At 57.5% G+C, this 22,970-nt stretch overlaps 2 protein-coding genes across 2 annotated transcripts in view; one reads left to right on the top strand and one right to left on the bottom strand.

Moving 5' to 3' along the window:
- Positions 1-22,970, bottom strand: part of LOC101942093 (alpha-2-macroglobulin-like protein 1) — a 58,964-nt gene that overhangs the window by 7,916 nt on the left and 28,078 nt on the right. The window contains 14 exon segments of the mRNA XM_065577638.1: positions 1,496-1,652; positions 2,291-2,365; positions 10,178-10,334; positions 10,605-10,686; positions 11,139-11,315; positions 11,699-11,773; positions 12,374-12,425; positions 12,983-13,104; positions 14,549-14,675; positions 14,911-15,136; positions 16,522-16,684; positions 17,988-18,099; positions 21,121-21,321; positions 21,957-22,106. Coding sequence (XP_065433710.1) covers positions 1,496-1,652; positions 2,291-2,365; positions 10,178-10,334; positions 10,605-10,686; positions 11,139-11,315; positions 11,699-11,773; positions 12,374-12,425; positions 12,983-13,104; positions 14,549-14,675; positions 14,911-15,136; positions 16,522-16,684; positions 17,988-18,099; positions 21,121-21,321; positions 21,957-22,106 — 1,876 coding nt within the window.
- LOC135977329 (myb/SANT-like DNA-binding domain-containing protein 2) lies at positions 3,198-5,244 on the top strand. Its single transcript, XM_065577637.1, has 2 exons — positions 3,198-4,122; positions 4,669-5,244. The coding sequence occupies exons 1-2, from the start codon at positions 3,582-3,584 to the stop codon at positions 5,136-5,138; spliced, it is 1,011 nt and encodes a 336-aa protein (XP_065433709.1). The 5' UTR covers positions 3,198-3,581; the 3' UTR covers positions 5,139-5,244.

The raw sequence follows: 22,970 nt of genomic DNA, 5'->3' as shown, positions 1-22,970 counted from the left end.
TGAGAGACTGTGGGGCCCCCCGGGGATGGGGGCAGGAGGGCAGCATGACCCAGGTGAAGGGCATGGATGGCGCTGATGCCTGGTAAACACCCCCCTCCACAGGGTCTTTGTGACCTCGGAGACAGGTCCTGTAACCCGAGGGCTGTTTCACCCCAGTAACTGGCGACCCCTGGGTGCCCCCAGCAGCAGAGCCCCCACCTCTCCCCTCCCTGGGGCAGGAGCCAGGTGCTGCTCCCAGCACTTCTTACCCACCTCGGAGCAGGGCAGGAGGCGACACACACAACTCGCGGGCACAGACCAGCTGCAGCCGCCACGCTGGGGCTTGGAGAGAAGGGACTTTTCACCTGAGCTGAGACACGACAGAGCCACCTGGACCATGCAGGCGGCTCCTCTCTGTGGGGGACGTCTCCCCAGGGCCTGGCAGGAACCGAGTGCGCCAGGCCTCAGCTCCAGGCACGGCTCAGTCTGAGCTCGAACGGCGCCGAGGAGACGCACAGAGATCACTGGGGTGTGTTCATGACGAGAGTGAGGGACCCAACCTGGGACTCCCAGCGCCCCCTGGCCTCCTGCTGGGGGCTCCTTCAGCTCAGCACCGATGTGGGGCAGCGCCACCTCCTGCGTCCCCAGCCGCGCTCCCAGTGGGCCTCGGCCCTCCCATGGGACCTCCCGCCCTATGGGGAGCTGGCCCCAGACTGCATTGCTCACACCGGGGCTGGGCTGGGAGTGGCACAAACCCAAGGGCATCTGTGCAGGGAAAGGCTAGGGGAACTGGAGCTGGGGGATGGGCAGCCTCCCAGCAGGAACACGGGGGCACATGGTGCAGACAAGGGGGCACCCAGAGACCTGCTTCCCTGTACAACCCCCTCTCCCAGAGACGGCAGGGCCTAGTCGGCCCCGGCCCAGTGCAGTCCATTCCCCTCCCAGTATTAGCCTGGTCAAGCCGAGATGCCTCGGGCAGGGACTCCCCAGCTGGGATGTCCCCAACACAGATGGGGCTGGGATCCTCTGGCATCTCCCCAGGGCTTGGTTACCACCCATTCCCCTTGGGAGCTGCCTACGCAAGGCCCTGCCCCACAGGCTCTGAGCCCACTGGACCCCATCACGCTCCTGGTCCCGGGCGCTTTAGAGGGCTGTGTTGGGACATGGGGCTTTGCCCCTCTAGGTCCTCAGCTCCGATCCCCCCCAGGCTGGCAGCGACCCAGCCTCGTCCCCCTTCGCTCCGTGCGCTGGGCCGTGGGAAATGGCGGGACGATCTCACTCCAGCTCTGAGGGGAGAAGTGTCCCCATGACAGAGCCCAGTGCGTCGGCCCCTCGCTGGCAGCCTCAGCAGAGACCACGGACTGACTGGGCCACGGAGACCCATCTCCCCTGCCAGGCTGAGGAGGTCCCGGGGCAGGGGGCACCTGGGTGGGCAGGGCTGCAGGGGGCAGCTGGCCCTGCCCTGTGTCTAGAGGCCGGCAGCGAGGAGAGCACTAGAGCGAGGTGCTGCCGGTACCGGCGCTGACGCTGTGCTGGGCCAGGTGCTGCAGAAGGGTGTCCCGCAGTTCACTGCTCCCCGCCAGCCCGAAGGCGTAGGCCAGCAGCGCCTGAGTGTAGAGGTCACTGGTGCTCGACTTCCGGAGACACTGGAGGGCCCTGGTAACCATGGGGTCCTGGTACGGGGGAGACACCAAACAGACTCCCCGTCAGGCTGAGCCGGCCAGAGGAGACACCCCGTGCCTGAGTGTGTCCCATGGCAACCACCCCATGGGTCCCTAATACCCCCTCCCACCACCCTGTCATCACCTCCCCCGACCCTGCCCCCACAACCACCTGCACCCTGCGCCCCACAAGCCTCGCCAGACCCCCTCCCCCGAGTGCTAGACACCGAACAGACTCTCCATCAGGCTGAGCTGGCCAGAGGAGACGCCCCGCGACTCGGGCCTGGGCGTGTCTCCCGGCAACCACCACATGGGGCCCTAATACCCCCTCCCGCCAGCCTGTCATCACCTCCCCCCGACCCATCCCCCCACCGCCACCCGCACCCTGCACCCCACAAGCCTCGCCAGACCCCCTCCCCCCGAGCGCTAGACACCAAAACAGCCCGGCCCCTCCCCAACCTGCTGAATCTTCCTCCGACCCCGACCCCAGCCCAACTCCCCACAGCACCCTGACCCCCGCCTTGGTACCAACCCCCCCGACCTGTCAACTTCCCCTTCCCCCACCAACCCGCCTCTCCACTGCCCCCCACAGCACCCTGACTCCCCCCAGCTGCCGGCCCCTCCCTGGGGACAGCCGGGCTTGGCCTCACCGTGAGCGGCTGCCCCAGCTCCAGCAGCACCACCGTGATGTAAGCCGAGAGAGAGAGCTCGTCCACCACGCCGCCCTGACGGGGATGGAGACATCGGGAGTTGGCTCAGACCGAGCTACGGGGCACGTTGCCAGGAGCAGGTGAGCCGCTGCCCAGGACAGGCCCACTGGGCCTGAGAAGACCCGGCTCCAGCGCTCCGAGTGGCTGGATTTGGGTCCCGCCGCCTGCTGGGACCTATCAGGCCATCTGGGTCCCGAACAGCTGCCCCCAGTCGTAGCAGCCAGGGAGGCCACACGGTGGCAGTGAGTTCCACAGGCTAATTCAAGAGAGGTGGTAGCAACTGCATAGCCATGGCTGCACTGGGCTCCCAGCATAAAATCCTACCTGAGCCCCCCCTGGAACCAGAGGCTGGGAAGTTGGTTTGAACTGACATTTGCCAGATTTCCTGTGAAGACCAGGGGCCGTTTCTGCAGAGGCTGAGGGATTCAACCCTCGCTGGGCAAGTTCCTGCTCATTAAATAGTCCCCCCCGTGCAGGAATCTGGACTTTGCCTAATATTTGTCTCCTTCTAGCTCCCAAACAGCTGGATACAGCCCCAGCCCCTTGTGACGTTATGAGTGTAATATAATATCTCACTGAAAGGTGACAAGGCCAGAACGAGTTAATTAACTCACAGACTGACCTGACCCATGGCCGAACTTTAGAGACTGGTTAGGAAGATATGTAAATGAATAGAGCTTTGAAATGCAAGTCTGCATTGTTAGAGATCGAAGGGGAGATGTTTGCTCAGGTCTTGTGATGTAAGCAAACAAGTCTTGTCTATTGCTATAGCTTTAATTCAAAGATCAAAAAAGGAATATTAACGTTTATGAAGACACTTGAGAGAAATAGTATTATTGTCTCTATGGCCTGGTCTACACTACGGGTTTAGGTCGACTTTAGCAGCGTTAAACCGAATTAAGCCTGGACACGTCCACACAACGAGGCCCTTTCTTTCGACTTAAAGGGCCCTTTAAACCGGTTTCTTTACACCACCTCCGACGAGGGGATTAGCGATAAAACCGGCCTTTGCGGGTCGGAATTGGGGTAGTGTGGACGGAATTCGACGTTATTGGCCTCCGGGAGCTATCCCACAGTGCTTCATTGTGACCGCTCTGGACAGCGCTCTCAACTCAGATGCACTGACCAGGTAGACAGGAAAAGACCCGCGAAGATTTGAATTTCATTTCCTGTTTGCCCAGCGTGGAGAGCACAGGTGACCACGCAGAGCTCATCAGCACAGGTAACCGTCATGGAGTCCTCCCAGGATCGCAAAAGAGCTCCAGCATGGACCGAACGGGAGGTACGAGATCTGCTCGCCATATGGGGAGATGAAGCAGTGATAGCTGAACTCCGTAGCAGTAAAAGAAATGGAAAAGTATTAGAAAAGATCTCCAAGGCCATGAAGGACCGAGGCCATAACAGGGACACACAGCAGTGCCGCGTGAAAATTAAGGAGCTACGGCAAGCCTACCACAAAGCCAGAGAAGCAAACGGAAGGTCCGGGGCAGAGCCGCAAACTTGCCGCTACTACGCGGAGCTGCATGCGATCCTAGGGGGTGCAGCCACCACTACCCCAACCGTGTGCTATGACTCTCTCACTGGAGAAACACACAGGGAAGACGGTTCGGGGAACGAGGAAGATGACGATGGAGGTACTGTAGGTAGCTCACAGCAGCAAGGAAGCGGAGAAACCGGTTTCCCCAACAGCCAGGATATGTTTGTGACCCTGGACCTGGAACCAGTAACCCCCGAACTCACCCAAGACCCTCAGGGCACACAGGAGACCTCTGGTGAGTGTAACTTTGTAAATATTTGTAAACATTACAAAAAAAAAGCAAGCAAGTCTGTTAACGTGTATGGGGATGGAGCGGAAATCCTCCAGGGACATCTCCAGAAAGCTCTCCTGGTTGAAATGGGGTGATTTTATTAAGGGGGACATTCAGAGGCGCCCGTTCCTGCTATTCTGACCAGAAATATTCCCCGCTGTTAACCACGCGGTGGGGGGGAGGGGTGAAGTGATCATCCCAGAGAATCGTGTGTGTGTGTGTGGGGGGGTGGTTTACTTGTGTTTGTGCCGCATGTTAACCGGGAAACCGCAGCCCCCTCCTTTTACATTGAAACCCCATTTTAAATGGACAACCCAATTCATCCTTGATATGGGAAATGCGCTGCTGTTTGCAACCTTTCCCGCATGTTAAGAAGGTTAAAAAAGCCAAAACACTGTGGCCTACGATGGCTGCCTGCAAGCCGAAATATGCGACCTTGTAATGAAAGAGTGTACCCATTGTTCCCTAAAATGTGTCTTTTTTAACCACCTCTCCCTTCTCCTCCACCAGCTGCAAATGTTTCTCCTTCGCAGAGGCTCGTGAACATTAGAAAGAGAAAACGTAAGACGAGGGACGAGATGTTCACGGAGCTGCAGATGTCCTCCCACGCTGATAGAGCACAGCAGAATGCGTGGAGGCAGTCAATGTCGGAGATGAGAAAAGCCCAACATGAACGAGAGGAGAGGTGGCGGGCTGAAGACGATAGGTGGCGTCAGCTTGCAGACAGACGGCAAGAGGCAATGCTCCGTCTGCTGGAGCATCAAAGTGATATGCTCGAGCGTATGGTTGAGTTGCAGGAAAGGCAGCAGGAGCAGAGACCGCCGCTACAGCCCCTGTGTAACCAACAGCCCTCCTCCCCAAGTTCCATAGCCTCCTCACCCAGACGCCCAAGAACACGGTGGGGGGGCCTCCGTCCACCCAGTCACTCCACCCCAGATGATCGCCCAAGCATCAGAAGGCTGGGCTTCAATAAGAGTTAAAGTTTTAAAATGCAGTATGTCCTTTTCCATCCCTCCTCCCCCACCCATCCCAGCTACCTTGGCAATTATCCCCCTACCTCTGTAAGGAACTAATAAAGAATGCATGAATGTGAAAAAACAATGACTTTATTGCCTCTGCAAGCGGGAGGGGAGGGGAGGGTGGGGTGGGGTGGTTGGTTTACAGGGAAGTAGAGTGAACCGGGTCGGGGGGGGGGGTTGGAGGGTTCATCAAGGAGAAACAAACAGAAGTTTCACACAGTAGCCTGGCCAGTCACAAAACTCGTTTTCAAAGCTTCTCTGATGCGCACCGCGCCCTGCTGTGCTCCTCTAACCGCCCTGGTGTCTGGCTGCGCGTAATCAGCGGCCAGGCGAGTTGCCTCAACCTCCCACCCCGCCATAAAGGTCTCCCCCTTACTCTCACAGATATTGTGGAGCGCACAGCAAGCAGCAATAACAATGGGGATATTCTTTTCGCTGAGGTCTGAGCGAGTCAGTAAGCTGCGCCAGCGCGCTTTTAAACATCCAAATGCACATTCCACCACCATTCGGCACTTGCTCAGCCTGTAGTTGAACAGGTCCTGACTCCTGTCCAGGCTGCCTGTGTACGGCTTCATGAGCCATGGCATTAAGGGGTAGGCTGGGTCCCCAAGGATCACGATAGGCATTTCAACATCCCCAATGGTCACTTTCTGGTCCGGGAAGAAAGTCCCTTCCTCCAGCTTTCGAAACAGAGCAGAGTTCCTGAAGACGCGAGCATCATGTACCTTTCCCGGCCATCCCACGTTGATGTTGGTGAAACGTCCCTTGTGATCCACCAGGGCTTGCAGCAGCATTGAAAAGTACCCCTTGCGGTTTACGTAGTCAGTGGCTTGGTGCTCCGGTGACAAGATAGGGATATGGGTTCCGTCTATGGCCCCGCCACAGTTTGGGAATCCCATTTCAGCAAAACCATCCACTATTGACTGCACGTTGCCCAGAGTCACTACCCTTGCTATCACCAGGTCTTTCATTGCCCTGGCAAATTGGATCACAGCAGCCCCCACAGTAGATTTGCCCACTCCAAATTGATTCCCGACTGACCGGTAGCTGTCTGGCGTTGCAAGCTTCCACAGGGCTATCGCCACTCGCTTCTCAACTGTGAGGGCTGCTCTCATCTTGGTATCCTGGCGTTTCAGGGCAGGGGAAAGCAAGTCACAAAGTTCCATGAAAGTGCCCTTACGCATGCGAAAGTTTCGCAGCCACTGGGAATCGTCCCATACCTGCAGCACGATGCGGTCCCACCAGTCTGTGCTTGTTTCCCGGGCCCAGAATCGGCGTTCCACGGTATCAACCTGCCCCAGTAACACCATGATTTCCACATTGCTGGGGCCTGTGCCTTGTGAGAGGTCTATGGCCATGTCAATTTCCTCATCACTCTCGTCGCCGTGCTGCAATCGCCTCCTCGCCTGGTCCGGGTTTCGCCTTGGCATGTTCTGGCTCTGCATATACTCCAGGACAATGCGCGTGGTGTTCATAGTGCTCATAATTGCCGCGGTGATCTGAGCGGGCTCCATGATCCCAGTGCTAGCTATGGCGCCTGGTCAGAAAAAAGGCACGAAAGTAGTATCTGATGGACCAGGAGAAGGAGGGAGGGCGGGAGGGAGGGAGGGCCGAGTGACGACATGGCGTACAGGTACAGGAACAGGGAGAAACACAAACAACTGTCACACAGAATGGTGCCCCCAAAGATTAAACTGGAAACCCTGGGCTTAGCAGGCCGTTGATTTCACGGAGGAAGGGGAAGCAAATGAACACAGAACAAATCTATTTTTTACATCTTAAGGTGGCAGCCGCCGCTGCAGCATGAGTGACAGCCATACCAATACGACGACGATGGGTACCAATCATAATATACCATCATCTGCCAAAAGGCAAGGGGCTGCTGCGTAGCAATGCAGCCCCACGTCTGCCAGCCCCACGTCCGCCAGCACCCAGCATCGCCCTCGGCCTCTTCTGGGTGCTTAGCAGACAATACTGGGCAATTGGCAGAAAATAGTATATTATGACTGGTAACCGTCATCATCAAAACAGTAGCATGTCTGCCCAGGTGGCCATGATTGACAGCCATACCAGTATGACGACGACGGGTACCAGTCATAATATACCATCGCCTGGAAGGGGCTGGTGCAATGCAGCACTACGGCTGCCAGCCCCACGGCTATCACTCATGCTACACTGTCTACCGCCAAAAGGCAGTTAGCAGCTGCTGCTGTGTAGCAATGCAGTCCCACGTCTGCCGGCACCCAGAGGACATATGGTGACGGTGAGCTCAGCTGAGCTGAGCGGGCTCCATGCTTGCCGTGGTATGTTGTCTGCACAGGTAACCCAGGTAAAAAGGTGCGAATCTATTGTCTGCCGTTGCTGTGACGAGGGGGGAGGGGCCTGACGACATGTACCCAGAACCGCCCGCGACACTGTTTTGCATCATCCGGGCATTGGGATCTCAACCCAGAATTCAAAGAAAAGGCGCGAACCGCTTCTCGGCTCGAGCTGTGGCGCAAACGTAGTATCTGACGGCCTAGGGGAAGGAGGGAGGGGGGCCGAGTGACGACATGGCGTACAGGCACAGGGAATTAAAATAAAGAACGGTGGCTGTGCATCAGGGAGAGACACAAACAACTGTCACAGACTGGTCCCCCCCAAAGATTAAACTGAAAACCCTGGGTTTAGCAGGCCGTTGATTTGACGGAGGGAGGGGGAAGCAAATGAATACAGAGAAAATCTATTTTTTTACATCTTAAGACGACGGTGCAGCGTGACTGATAGCCCTCGGCATCTTTCTGGGTGCTTGGCAGCAAATACGGGGCGGCGTATGACGATGGTCTTCAGGCCTATTGCACAATCGGCTGCTCGGGGAAGACTCTGCTAACGTGCGATGACCCGACTTGTAATAGGCCGGCTAACAGTCATAATACACCATTTACTGCCAAAAGGCAAGCCCCACGGCTGCCAGCACCCAGATCGCCGATGAAGGCTACCAGTCTACTGCACCGTCTACCGCCAAAAGGCAGTTAGCAGCTGCTGCTGTGTAGCAATGCAGTCCCATGTCTGCCGGCACCAAGAGGACATATGGTGACGGTGAGCTCAGCTGTGCTGAGCGGGCTCCATGTTGTCTGCACAGGTAACCCAGGTAACCCAGATAAAAAGGCGCGAATCTATTGTCTGCCGTTGCTGTGACGGGGGAGGGAGGGGCCTGACGACATGTACCCAGAACCGCCCGCGACACTGTTTTGCATCATCCGGGCATTGGGATCTCAACCCAGAATTCCAAGGGGCGGCGGAGACTGCGGGAACTGTGGGATAGCTGTGGGATAGCTACCCATAGTGCAATGCTCCGGAAGTCGACGCTAGCCTCGTACTGTGGACGCGGTCTGCCGACTAGAGCACCTAGAGCATTTTATTGTGTGGACATACACAATCGGCTGTATACAACCGATTTCAATAAAACCGGCTTCTATAAATTCGAACTAATTTCGTAGTGTAGACATACCCTATGTCTCTTTGAAGGTTGTGGTAACCTGTATCTGAACTGTTTAATGGATAAATTACCATGTGCTAATTTGCCATGATGTTTAGGAGAAGGAGAGTTAAGCCTATTGTTTTCTCAGGCCAAAAGGCTGCTGGAAATGTATAAAAACCTTGGGACACGATCCTTCTTCATCTCAGATCTGCTTTGGGTTTCAAGAGGGGGAAACCTTAAGCCACAAGGATTGAGATCCCCAGTCACTGACTGGAGTCACCCTGAATATGGACATTGGACTATAACCTATGGACTATTTCTAAAAGGACTTTTGGCAACTGCAAGCTCATCTCTGCTATGTATCAGAACCTCAAGAATTGAACTCAAGTCTGTCTGTATATTGATCTTTTAACCAACACTCTCTTTTTTTCTTTTTAAAATAAATTTTAGTTTAGTTAATAAGAATTGACTATAAGCGTGTATTTTGGGTAAGATCTAAGTTATCATTTGACCTGGGTCTGGGGCTTGGTCCTTTGGGATCAGAAGAACCTTTTCTTTTATATGATGAGATAAGATTTTCAGTAATCATCATTATATCTGACATGTGTGTCTGGACGGAGGCCTGAGGCTGGGCACTTTAAGGGAACTGTGTTGTTTGGACGTCTGCATAACCAGTGAGGTAATACAGAAGCTGCTTTGTGCTGGCTTGGTAAATCTAAGTATTGGAATATCCACCCGCATTTAGGGATTGTCTGCCCCGTTCTGTCTGCAGTTCACCCTGATTGAGTGATCTCAGCTGGCTCCCACGGGCAGCATCGTCACCCCCCTTTTGTAGATTCCCGGCTCCCTGCAGACTGGGGGCAGTGGCAGGAATTGGGCTGTGACTCGAGCTGGATGGGAATTTCCTCCTGAAATTATTTCTCGACAGGCGACGCAATTTCCACAAAACCAAAACTTGGAGGGAAAACGTTACTTTTGCTGAAACATTTCGATTTCCGTTGGGAAAATGGAAACGCAACATTCTGCTGTGGGGCGGCGGGGCCCAAATCACAGCCTGTCGAGTTGGTGACCTGAATCTAAACCTTCCACTGCGAACCCATTCAACATTCAGCTGCACTGGCCTCATGTCCCTGTTCCCCATGGACTTGGCTTCTTCGGACTACATCTCCCATGATGCACCACGACCGCCCTTCTGACTGAGCCGCATGGGGAGTTGTGGAAGTCACATGACTTCAGGGCTGGGCTGGGCCCTGCCCCTCAGGCTCTCCGTGCCAGGCAATGGGTGCGGGGTCTGCTCAGTGCCCGCGGGGAGACCGGGCTGTGCAGGAGACAGCGGGGGCTGGGCCAGGGCTGCTCCCTCGTTCGGTGCAATAACCCGCTGACCCGGACGTTCCAGCCATCCAGCCATTGCTAAAAACCCAGGGAAATCCCCCAAACCGACATGGGTGACAACAACCAGCTGCCATGAGGGGCCCCCACCCCCTTCCCCAGCTTGTCCCCTCCTCTCCGATCCCATCAGCCCATCCCCCCAGCCTCCCACCTGCAGAGCGTTGTTCCACAGATTATCCACACTGCGGAAGCAGCCGGTCTTCTGCTGGTGGCGCTGCAGCCACCCTAGGGCGTCCTCTAGGTGCTTCTCGTCGATGGAGATGTAGGGTCTGGCTTGGCCAAAGGACTTGAGAACGAAGGCCGTCAGCCTGGGCAGGGAGAGACCCCATGAGAGGGACACTCTGCAGGAGATGCTGCGGGCCAGGAGGGAGGTGCGTGGGGGACGGGGCTGGGGGTCAGCATTGTGGGGGGTGAGCAGAGCTGTCAGGGGAGCCCAGAACGGGACCAGGGTGGGGGTTTGGAGTGAGTACGAGAGGCAGAGACGTTCTGGAATAGCAGTGGGGCTGGGGGTCAGGCTGCAGCCCGGTAGGCCCTGCCCACCCAGAGCCCTGACTCGCCCGTGCCGTGCGGCCCCTCACCAGGTGTTGCCCTTGGCATCGCTCTCCCCAAAGTTGCTGTAAGAGCCATCATTGTGTTTGTAGAGCAGCTCGCGCTGGTAGCCTGCGGGGACGGGAGAGAGACAGCGAGTCCTGGATCCGCTCACCCCCAGGGGCTAGAATCCACTCCCAGCATGGGGCCCGCTAGCCCTCCCCTCCCCCACGACGCTGAGACTCAGAGATTCCAGGGGTCGGTTTCAATAGGGGGATGGAGTTAAGGCTGAATAGGGCCCTGATCCCCCAAAACCTGCAGTGCCCTGACTTGGGGCTGGATCCCAACCAGCGCCCCCTAGAAGGGAAAGGGCTCCTCTCCCATTCCCTGAACACTGAGTCAAATAGGAACTCAGAACTGGTGCCCCAGCGAGGAAAGGCCAAGGATCTCATTCCCTGACCCCCAGAGCCAGCCAGGGCCCTGATCTGGGTCTGGATTGGAGCCCGGGCCCCAGAGGTGGCCTGGACAGGGCCCTCGCATGGCCCCACCATGCCCTGGGGGCGCAGGGGTGGGAGGACACTCACCGCTCTGGAGGAATCCCTGGGCCTTGTCTCTGATCTCCGTGCTCAGCTGCCCGCTCTTTTCCAGGTACTGCTGGGTGTAGATGTTGTGAGCAAACCGGACCATGTTCTCCTCTCCATTATCATCGGACATGCCCAGCAAGCGGTCTATGTTCTGCAGAGCCGTGGCCATTATGTCTCCTGGCACCAAGTGAGTCGGGGAGCAGAGAATTACCAGGCTGCACAACAGCTGCCCCGTCCCTAACACCACGTCTGTGGAGCCCTGGCATGTGGGACCCAGAGCCCCCAGGTCAATTCAGTCCTGGTGGGTTTACGCGGATACGTGGTGATGAATGGCCAAGACGCCAATGCCCTCAAAAAGCTTCATGGCATCACCGCGTGAGTCTATTGCCCCTCGCTGGGGATGAGACCCTGGAGCACAGACTGCAGGGACCAGTCCTGCCCTCATTGGTCTTTTCCATCCATGATGCACTGGCCTCTCTGATCAGAGCGCTGGGCCACAGACGGGCTGGCTGGCGAAGGGCACTGTGACCTAGCAGGGTGGGGGCAGAGGAATTCCTTACCCAGGACAGTTATGTGGGCCCGCTCGGACCCTGCCAGGACATTCACTGGCAGCTGCAAGGAGATTTCTTCGGATGCTGTGTAACACGAAGGCAAAGACACACCGTTAAAGGCCTGTTGGGAACCTGCCCCTGCCTCCAGCAAATCAGATCCCTCCATTCCTCACCATTTGGGGCTCTCGCCCAGTCACAGCCCCTCTCTCAACCCCAACCTCCCCCCACCATGGCACACACGTGCCCTTGAGGGCGAGGGTTGGGGGTTCTCAGCAGAGGGTCCTGCCTGTGGGAGTCGGTCCCTCTCCTGGCCCCAGAGAGCCGGTGTGACGAGCTCTGCAGGGAGCATCGTACACACAGGGACCAGGCTGCAGGGGAGAGGAGCTGGTGCAAGAGGGGCCCAGTGAAACTCGGGAGCAGGAGCCGGACATGCTCGAGCCTTCGGTCCATGGCAGACGGTTCCATAACTGCCCACTAGGGGGTGCATCTTCCCCGGGCAGCTGGGCCTGGACCCTGTCCCAGGCAGGACATTGGCCTGGATGCCCCCTGGTCCGGTCCGGCCTGGCGGCTCCTGGGACCCTAGCTGGGCCATCCAGTGGCTCAGCCATCACTGACGTGCCGCAGCCAAGAGACTCCCTGCGTTAGTGACACCCACTGAGCCCCGCACAGGCGCTGGGATCCTACCTTCCTGGCAGAGCAGGGAGCTGTGCGCCTTCTCCTCCGGGATCCCCCCCGACTGTGGGGAAGGAGCATCAGACAGAAGGTCAGGAGAAGGGACCGCGCACGTCACAGCCTGACAGGGCCTGCTGGGTCAGCCAGTGCCCCTAGCCAGGGCAGGATCATCCCCTACAGCCCGTGCTGTGGGGCTCGGGCACATCCAGCTCTCAGCGCCCCAGCGATGGGGCTCCCGTCCCTTCCCCAGGGAGACTGTTCCCAGCCCAGCAGATCTCACGGCTTCCTCCTCTTCAGCACGGAGCTTCCCTCTGCTAGTTCCCTCCGCCCCCTCGAGCCCTCCCGTGTGTCACACTCAGCCACCCCCCTTGGGGCTGACCCCCATCTCTGTCTGCCCCAGGACTCTCCCGCCAGCTCCCTGATCTCGCTGGGATGGGGCCGCGTGAAGGGGCAGTGCAGGTCGGGGTCCGGGACGCGGACGGCGCGGTGCTGGGACAATTATTTTCTGTGGCAGGACAAAGAACAATCACAAGTGCAGACTCAGCCCACGGCAACCAGGGGGTGAGACCCAGGCCCCGGATCTCCCTCCGCTCTGCCCAGAGGCCCCGACCAGACACTGACCTGGACCAGCAGGGGCTTTATCACGGTGTCCACTCGCCCCTGGGCCGGCACCACGGCCACCTCTGTGCCGCACAGCTCCTCGGTGTGCAGAGCCTCGGCGCTGACGGTGAAGTTCACTTCCCCTGCCGAGCAAGGTGGGAGACACCCCCGTTAGACAGACCAACGGCCCTGCGTGAGGCAGAGAGGAGCCCGTGTCCGAGGACGGGAGAATAGTGGGAGGGGGAGGGTGGTGAAGAAGGGAGAGAAAAGCAGAGGAAATGGAGAGCAAGAGAATGGGGGAGAAAAGAGAGAGAAGGAAAGGGGGGAAGGGAAGGACGGAGGGAAGTGATGAGTGGAGTGTAATGGGTTTTTCTGCCTTAGCCCTTGTGTGGGAACAGCGAATGGCCACCCAGAACCTGCCCCCTCCCTGCTGAAATCACTGACAGCTGTGTTCGGAGGGGCGGGGGTGGACCTCAGAACATGACATCGCAGCAGGAAGCAGCAGCGGCCAGCGGGATGGCAGAGGGGTCCTGACCTACAGGGCTCGGTCAGTGAGACTGCTGGAAGCAAGCAGGGGCAAACTGTGTTTGAATCGGATGTAGTTTGTTAATGCAGGTAATAGTAAACGTCTTCTCTTTATTTGTCTTGTAACCATTTCTGAGTGTTATGCCCCATTCCTTGCACTCACTTAAAATCTCTCTCTTTGTGGTTCATGAACATGTTTGATTGTTTTATCTAATCCAGTGTGTTTAAATCCAAGTGTCTGGGTAACTCCATGTGGGGTGACAGGACGAGTGCATGTTATTCTCGTAAAGGAATATCGGCCGCAATGTAACTTGTATGGCCAGGAGAGGGCTGGGCAGACAGGACAGACCTTTCTGGAGGAAAATCTGGGACTGGGGGCGTTGGGGTCGCCCTGCAGTATAACCCAGGCTGGCGAGAGCCAGAGTGTAACCTGGGAGTGACAGGCAGGCTGCAGTCACACACACACGCTCAGGGTGCGGCTTCCATGCTGGGGCTGGGTGTGAGCAGCCCAGGTGGGAGCTACTGAGGGCACCCAAGGGCGCAGGTCAGGGGTGACAGAGCTGCTCATTAGTCTGGATTGTGCCCTGCTATGGCGCAGTGGCTCAGCGGCAGAGAGACAGCGGCAGCTGGGAGCCAGCTGCAGACAGCAGTAGTGGAGGCGTTGCCAGTGAGTGGGGCCAAGCAGGCTCTGTGCTGCGCTGTTAAGGGGAAGTCCCAGATATTGAACCCGACCCTTGTTGCTGCCAGCTCCACCTGGCACAAGGGTTAACGTGAAGGGTTTTTCTGCTGGGGTGTCCTCGCCCCCCCTCCTTGCAGCTCTTCCCGTCCCTTCCCCTTCCCCTCGGCACCAAGCCCTGAGTGACCCTGTTCTGCGCCCTCCTCCTCACTCCCAGCACAGAGCCTCCAATGCCCCTTACCCGTCTGTCCCCCACGCAGAGCCTCCAAAGACCCCTACCTGCCTCCCTAGTGTGAAGGCTCCAGCACCCCTTCACTGCCCCCCGCACTGTGTAGAGCCCCCCACCCCTTCCCTGTCCCTCCCCATCGGCACAGAGCCCCCAGCACCCAGGCTGCTCGCCATCACCTCCCACTGGAAGGTTTTCTCTTCATCTGCACAGAGGCAGCTGGTGTAGGCGCCGTCCTCGCCCACCTGCACCTGGAACTGCGCAGACTCGGCCAGCGTCACTCGCACCTGTGGGGCCCAACACGAGATCCCCCTTAGGGCTGTGGGGGACGCGCTCACACGCGCAGCTCCAGCCGAGACGTGACCCCTCTGGGGCTCAGGCCCCCTCACTGCGATGTGCTGACCCCAGTGGTCACAGGGTCACAGCCAGTGACTGCCGGTGCCACTCGCCGGCCTGCGCTGCTGCCCAGCTCCCCAGCCCCAGGTCATTGGCCCCAGCAGCTCAGCCCCGGGCGGCGCTCACCTTGATGCACTGCCGCAGGTAGTTGAAGACGGTGGCCTTTAGGGCGAAGGCCTCTCTCTGAATCACAGAGTACGGCAAGGCCACCTCCACAAAGAAGGGTTTGAAGGCCGTGAAGGTTGCGGTGGGCGAGAGCCCAAAGCCCACCTCCGCCGTGCAGAACATCCCAGCTTTCCACTCCGTGATGGTGTCGGGCACCGAGACTGGGACGTCCTTGGAGCCCCCTTCGCTGGGCCGGAACGGACACAAACAGAGCATCAGACACGCGGCCGCCCCGTGGGAAGTGCCCACGAGCACGGCCACCGGAGACGTCCCTGCCCGACCCTCCGCTGGGTTGGGGCCCTGGGCTGGTGGCACAGAAACAGGCCAATCTCAGACAGCAGAGAGGGGAAGAGCTGTCAGTGCCCCCCTCTCGTCCCCTCCTCCGCCCCACGCCAGCTAGCGCAGGACCCTTCCTTGCCCCGGGACTCTCCGGGCTGGGCTCAATGTCCCACGGGATGGGATCCCCCCCTTCCGCAGCCAGACATGTCTCCCTGTCAGGGGGCTTGTCATAACTATAAAGGGAAGGGTAACAGCCCTTCTGTGTACAATACTATAAAATCCCTCCTGGCCAGAGACTCCAAAATCCTTTTCCCTGTAAAGGGTTAAGAAGCTCAGGTAACCTGGCTGACACCTGACCCAAAGGACCAATAAGGGGACAAGAGAGCCCAAATACAAGAGAGAGGACAAGATACTTTCAAATCTTGGTGGGTGGGGGGAAGGCTTTTGTTTTGTGCTCTTTGTTTGGGAGGTTGTTCGCTCTTGGGACTGAGAGGGACCAGACATCAATCCAGGTTCTCCAAATCTTTCTGAACAAGTCTCTCATATTTCAAACTTGTAAGTAAACAGCCACGCAAGGCGTGTTAGTTTTATCTTTGTTTTCTCAACTTGTAAATGTACCTTTTACTAGGGTGTTTACCTCTGTTTGCTGTAACTTTGAACCTAAGGCTAGAGGTCCTCTGGGCTCTTTAAATTTGATTACCCTGTAAAGTTATTTTCCATCCTGATTTTACAGAGATGATTTTTACCTTTTTCTTTAATTAAAAGCCTTCTTTTTAAGAACCTGATTGATTTTCCTTGTTTTAGATCCAAGGGGGTTGGATCTTAATCCACCAGGAGTTGGTGGGAGAAAGGAGGGGGGATGGTTAATTTCTCCTTGTTTTAAGATCCAAGGGGGTTGGATCTGTATTCACCAGGGAATTGGTGAAGAGTCTCTCAAGGCTACCCAGGGAAGGGAATTAGCACATTGGGATGGTGGCAGCAGACCAGATCTAAGCTGGTAGTTAAGCTTAGAAGTTTTCATGCAGGCCCCCACATTTGTACCCTAAAGTTCAGACTGGGGAAGCAGCCTTGACAGGGCTATTCCTGGGCCCAGCCTCAATTCCCACTGCTCGGGATCCCCTGCCCCTCCCACTTGTACCCCATGTGCCACCTTCAATTCCCCTTTGCTGTGCTGGGTTCCTCTCCGCTGGCAACAGGGCACAGGAACCAGCCCCATGCGAGCAGCCAGCCCTCCCCCAGCCAGTGCACCACTTCTGGGAGCTTCTGCTTTCCAGGGTCTGGCCTGGAGGCCGCTCCGCAGGGACGGTCTGTGACAGCTCCAGGTCCCACAGCCACGTCTCTGGGAAGTACGCACGTGGCACTGCCTCGTCCTGGGCGCTGGGACCTGGCGCTAGCAGGCCATTGATCACTGGGGTCCCTTCTGCAATATTCACCATTTCTGCCCCAGGGATCATGTCTAGAAAAGATACAAAGGAGGGTTGAGGGAGCCCCACCCTGGTTTGGGGGCAAATCCAGACAACGATTCACGTGTGTTTGCACCTGCAAAGTCTCAATGTTTGGGGACATTTCGGGGACTGCACGTGGCCCCCCAGGAGCTCTGAGAACTGACCCCTGCTGGCAGGGCTGGGGCTGGAGGGGGTCGGGCTGGGGGTGTCCTACGTTCAGCACACGCTGGTGGACTCAGCACATGGGCAGGATCCAGGGAGTCCTGAGCTCAGTCCCAGCTCTGCCCCGAGCAGCGTTAAGGGTACGTTGCACTCCCAGAGCCCTGTACAAAGAACCGCTAGCCAGGCAGGTCAAATCATTAGCCCCACTGAGCAGCTGGGAGATGGAGGCCTAGAGAGGCTCAGTGCGTTTCTACCACAACCACCGAGCATGAATGGGCATTGCAAGACCCCATGTGATCACCTCCATAACACCCAGCTTGACTCTCAGATCCCAGGGGAGTGTGTAGGGCTGGGGCTGGAAAAGCCATCGGTCTCTGTGTGAACATGAGAATGGCCAGACTGGGTCAGACCAAACCGTGGCCTATACCAGGTGCCCCAGAGGGAATGAACAGAACATGGAATCATCAAGTGATCCATCCCCTGTCGCCCATTCCCAGCTTCTGGCAAACAGAGGGTAGGGACACCATCCCTGCCCATCCTGGCTAATAGCCATTGATGGACCTGTGCTTCATGAATTAATCTAGTTCTTTTTGAACCCTCTTATAGCCTTGGCCTTCACAACATCCTCTGGCAAAGAATTCCAGCTGAAGGAGGAGGAGCAGAGTTGAATTGGAAGGGTCAGATGATCATGTGTACCCAGCCCCCACTGAATACACTGGAGAAACCCTCCCACTCCTGCCCCTTTGAGAACAATGGACAAACTCCCACCCTCGGCATCTTTGAGAACAATGGAGAAACCCCCACCCTCCACCTCATTGAGAACAATGGAATAGACAAGGACAGTGTCAGAACCAGGATCAGAACCCAGGTCCCAGGCCTGATCCACGAGCCCACGTGTTTCCCCTCAGAGGGCAGAGAAACAACAAGGAGTCCAGTGGAACCTTAAAGACTAACAGATTTATTTGGGCATAAGCTTTCCTGGGTAAAAACCCCACTTCTTCAGATGCTAAATCTCGTAGCCTTTAAGGTGCCACCAGAATCCTTGTCGTTTTTGTGGCTACAGGCTAACACGGCTATCCCCTGATACTAGAGGGCAGAGAGGACATTTGGAATTGCTGATCAATGGGGATGGAAGCTCCTGGCTCCACTGACCTGCTATGGAGAATGAAATGTCAATGTCACTATGCTGGTCTATGAAGACTCCATTTTCACAGGGCTGCCTGGTGTTGGTGTTGGTGTTGGTGAGAATTTTCAAAGCCGCATCCTGAGAGAGAAGGAAGATGGAGGTAAAAGCATCAGGAGCAGCGAAAGCACCAGAGGCAGCGTGGTGCCTGTTGTTACTGCCCAAGGTCACACAGCAACAGAGCAACACATGAGCAGAATTCACAGAGACCTGGCCGCTGCCCAGCACCTGCAACTGGCTTTGCAAAGGGGCGGAATCAGTATTTTACATATGGGGAAACCGAGGCACAGGGCCACAGAGCGCAGGGAGGGGAAAGACCCATCGGCTCATCTCTCCGCCCCCTCGTCTCCTGGGGCCAGGGCAGGGCTGATCCTTCCAGCACTTCTTCCCAGGGGTTTGGCTTTAGCACTAAAAGTGCCAAGCGAGGGGGCCTCCTCCATGAGACGATTCCAGCCTCACACATCGCACTGTCGGGCTGTTCTCCCGCTGATGGTTCCGGCAGCTGGATCCCAGGACTCCTCGCTGTGCCCCATGACATTCAGCGCGGGCCGGAGGCTGGGACATAGGGCTGGGAGTCAGGACACTCCCTGTTCCTCCCTTCACCGCCCACCTGCTGGGTGATGTTGGCAGGTCCCGTCTCCTCTCTCGCCCTCTCCCTCCCTTTGCCTGCTCAGCCTGGGAGCTCTCAGGGCAGGGGCGTGTGTGACTGTCTGTTAAACGCCCCCAAACGTCCCGGACGCAGCCTGAAGGTTGCCCAGCGGTGCCCCTGCCCTTCTGGACTGGGGAGAGCACCTCGCCCTGACCCGCTGAACACCAGGCAATGAAGAGTTAAGGGAGGTGCCACCCCAGCCCAGCCTCAGCTCTGCCCAGGAGCTGGCACTGCCCACAGGGCAGGTGCCAGAGGTGGCGCCATGGGCAGTGGATGTGATGAATGACTGAGAAGGGGCCCTTGGCTGTGGGACACGATGGGAATTGCTGCGAGGCTGTGCTCACTGTGCTGGGTGCAGCTGGGTGCGATGGGCAGGAGAGGAGCACGTGAACCTCGAAGGGTCCAGTCTGCCGCAGTCCAGCCCTCAGGAGCCTGCTTGGATTCTCCTAACCGGGTGCTGGAGGCTTTGCCCTTCCCTCTGCTCGATGCTCATTCCCTTGGCAACCCTCTGCAGGAACGGCAGCATCTGCACGTGGCTCTTACAGCCCTTGAAAACGTCGCCCTCAACCCCAGATTTCGGTCTCGGACAAAACTGCCAAACGGAGCCGCTGCAGAGCGGAGGCAACGGGTGCAACTCGCAGCCACTGAAACCTTCCCCAGGTGGGGCCTGAACTCACAGCCCGTGGGCACCCCGGCGATCCACGGGCCACAGCACGTCCCCTGGCGCCCCTCGGTCACTGTGACACCAGACTGCCTGCAAACCTGCTGGCTCCACAGAGCCCCAGCCTGGCTGCACATGCGCCTCCCACTCTCTGGGGCCTTTGTTCAGGTCACCTCCCCCTCTGGTTCTGGACATTCCCCTCAGTAACGTTGGGAATATTGCTCCCCAGAGGGGGTGGGCACTAGCTGGGGTAAATCCCAAGCAGCTGAGATCAGTTCGGAAAAATAAGAGCCAGAGTTGGAGCCCCAAGTGCGGGCAAACAGCATGATGAGAATCGAGCGGTCATGTAAACCCATTTTATGAGGGGGGCTGTATCTTGAGCCCCCCACCCCCGCTCAAATGACCCCGCATGTGGCCCACTAGCCCCACCCTGCACTAGTCCCGTGGTGCCCAGAGCCCAACGCCCCCGCCCGCCTGGGGAACAGTTCTGGGGAGTGACTTGGCCACTGGGCAGCCCCTAGATGCCGCGGTGCACGCGGTGCTGGGTGCCATGGGCAGCACGCTCACTGTACGGGTGCTGGCAGGGGGAGGGCGGGTCCCGGCCCATTCCACTAGGGCGTCTGACTGGGCTCCTAGGCCCTGGGGAGGCTGCCATCACTCAGAGCAGCCCCGAGCTGGGACAAAGCCCTGGTTTCTTGACTCCCAGCCCCTGAGAGCTTTGGGAGGACGTCGTCCATCCCTCCCTCTGGCGGGGCAAGATGCCATCACCCCACCTCCTCCTCACCCATCCCCTCTACCTTGCCTCCTCTGCACCCATCCCCTTCCCGTCCCCTGCACATTTCACTCAGCCCTCCTCCTCCAGGCTGCCTGGGATGGGCAGGGGAGCACTGGGAGTACCAGAGGCACCATCTCCGGGAGCTCCGTTCCCACACCCGGTGCCACCGCAGGTCCTGCTGGTCGGAGGAGCCATTTCAGGAAAATCCTGCTCTGCCCCTGTGGCCCCGGGCTGGAGCAGGCTCAGTCGCTCTGTGGCGAAGGCGCGCGCAGGCCGGTCGGCATGTAGGAGGGGATGGAACAGGCGCGGTGCAGAGGGATTCCTCGCAGAATAATGCTGCCAAACTCCAAGCCTCTGATGGGCATGTGGGTCCTGCCATTCCCAGGGGCTTCCCATTCAGCCAAATGGGGGCGGCATGTCATGGGGAAGGCAAAGGGCACCTCCCTGACCCCAGGGCGACCTCCAGACCAAGGGTCAAGTCTCTGCTCCCAGGCAGGGAACTTCTCAATTAAACAGCTTCATTTTATCATGGGAAAACTGAGTATTTTCCCCACCTCCCCTTCTGAGCAACTGCTGAGCTGTGTTAGCTGAAATGCCTCAGAAAGTTCAACCTGAGGCTGACCCCAGGCTGGGAAAATTTCGGCCCCAACCGTTTCAGTCTGACAAAGTTACAAGAACTGAAAACTTACAAAGGGAAGTGCCAGAGAACTGTAACTGGAGGTGGCGCTGCCAGCCCCACATGTAATATCCCTGTGCCCAGGAGTGGGGCGGGATGGGGTGTTCCTGCTCCCTGGATACCCCGGGGATCTGTCCCAGGGCCTGGGCCATGTCTGAAGGTGGCTGAGGAGGTGTATCCCAGGCCTGAGTTTGCTAGGAGCATCCCTGGGGATTCATTAGAACAGGCCGGACCATTTGGTGGGATTCACCCCTGGATGCCAGCAGCTCTGGGCACATCGGAGCCAGTTTAGTCCTTTCAGGCTACAGAGGAGTGTGAGGCCTGGCCAGGTCCAACCCTACCTTAAACAGGCTGTAGGCGTCATGCCGAGGGGGAGTCCAGCTGCTAGTCCCTCTACTCTGCCTCTGCGGTAGCTCAATATACGTGACACTTAAGGCGCGGAAGTCTAAATCTAGAGCCAGGGACGGATGAGAACATGGCTGAAGTACTGGCACTGGGCCGAAATAGTCTTCTCGGAAAAAATTGAGGAGCAAGTTATAGACCTAAAGACAAACACAGACCATGAGCTATGAAACCAGGACACGAGCTACCCCAGAGCCAGCTCCTGCCCCTCCTCTCACTAACACATAAATTTTGTAAATTTGTAAATTGTAAATTTGTAAATCACCCCACAAACCTCCACTCTCGCCCCAGCCTCATCTCTAGCCTGGACCCCCCTCCCCACCCTGCCCAGCACCTATCCCCATCCCCCACCTGTCCTTGCAACCCCGCCCCCCAGCCCTAGGATAGGGACTCACGGCTCCCAACACCCTGAGAGAACCTGCTGTGCATGGGGGCAGGAAATCCTCCTGCCCCTTCCCCTGGGGACCAGCTCTGCCCTGGAGAGCGAACTCCGGTTACCCCGGCCATTATCTCTGTTCCGAGCTCCATGTTCCCAGCCGGAGCCGGGGTGAGGGGTGCTGGGAGGGGGGCACTGCAAGGGCTGATGGGAGAACTGGCAAGGCAAGCGGGGACCCCCCAGAGTTAGGGGGTGTCAAGTGCCATGGGAGCAGCCCTCAAACCGGGAGAGGTGGCCTCGAGGGGTGTCCCCCAGCCGCCGTGCATTGCTCCTCCCTGCGAGGGGGGAGGACTCGTCACGGGAGGGGCCGGGCGAGCAGCTGAGCTGCTCTGGACTCACCGTGTCGACGCTGAGCTCGGCCTCGGGCTTCATGAGCAGCACGCTCTGATCCACGGCGCGGATGGCGCACAGGGACCCGGGGGCAGCCTGCACCCGCAGCTGGAGCTCTGAGCCCGGCAGGGCCCGGTCCTGCGAGAAGGCCAGCTTCACCTGGCGAGGCACAGCGCGTCACAGGGGAGGGGCAGAGAGACCCCCAGGGGCAGGAGGAGACAGGCCTGGGCGAGGGGGGCAGGCACCAAGTGTCACTCTGTCCCCAGGCCCCGCTGGCTGAAGGGCTAGGGCTTTGGGAGTTTGTGCTGGGGGTAGGGGGGTTGAGGCAGCTGTGATATTATTGACATGAACTGTGACCGTATAGATCATTGTTGCAACCAAGGTCCTATAGTTGCACCAAATCTTGTACAAAGGAGGACCAGTAAGGTGTCTATGGAAAGGTTACAATTTGCTGGTTCTGATGATGCTGTCTGTATGGGTGTATCATTTTTGTACTCAAAGTTATGAGTATTGGCCATGTACTTGTATCTCAATGTGTTTTGATTGTAAATAGCCTCAGTGAAGCATTTGGTCAGCTTCTTCAGAAAGGACTATTCTCAGTAAGTGCCCAATCAAGACACACTTACCTGACAGTGAACTTTGGGAGACGCTAGTCCACATCTGAGCTTTCCTGGGAACGTTCAAACTAACATGTAAACAATGGCTTCGGCCTGTAAAGAACTGAGTCATGCATGGACATGTGACTTGCCCATGTGACTCCTAACTCCATCTTGAAGCTGCTGTCTTGAATGGAGAACCAAAGGGTTTCCGCCCACAAGAGAAAGAATACAAAAGGCCCTGAAAACCCCTCCATTTTCTCTTCAATCCTGCTTCTTACTTCCGGAGGAACTTTGCTACAAAGTGAAGCTCTGAACAAGGGACTGAATGACCCATCCCAGCTGTGGATGTTCCAGAGACTCAAGTTGAACCTGCAGTTTATTCCATCACTGCTACAAGCCTGAACCAAGAACTTTGCCATTACTG

This window comes from Chrysemys picta, chromosome 24 (genome assembly GCF_011386835.1).
Source record: "Chrysemys picta bellii isolate R12L10 chromosome 24, ASM1138683v2, whole genome shotgun sequence".
NCBI classification, from domain to species: domain Eukaryota; kingdom Metazoa; phylum Chordata; order Testudines; family Emydidae; genus Chrysemys; species Chrysemys picta.
The sequence above is the reverse complement of the archived record's forward strand: the minus strand, read 5'-3'. Positions and strand labels throughout refer to the sequence as shown.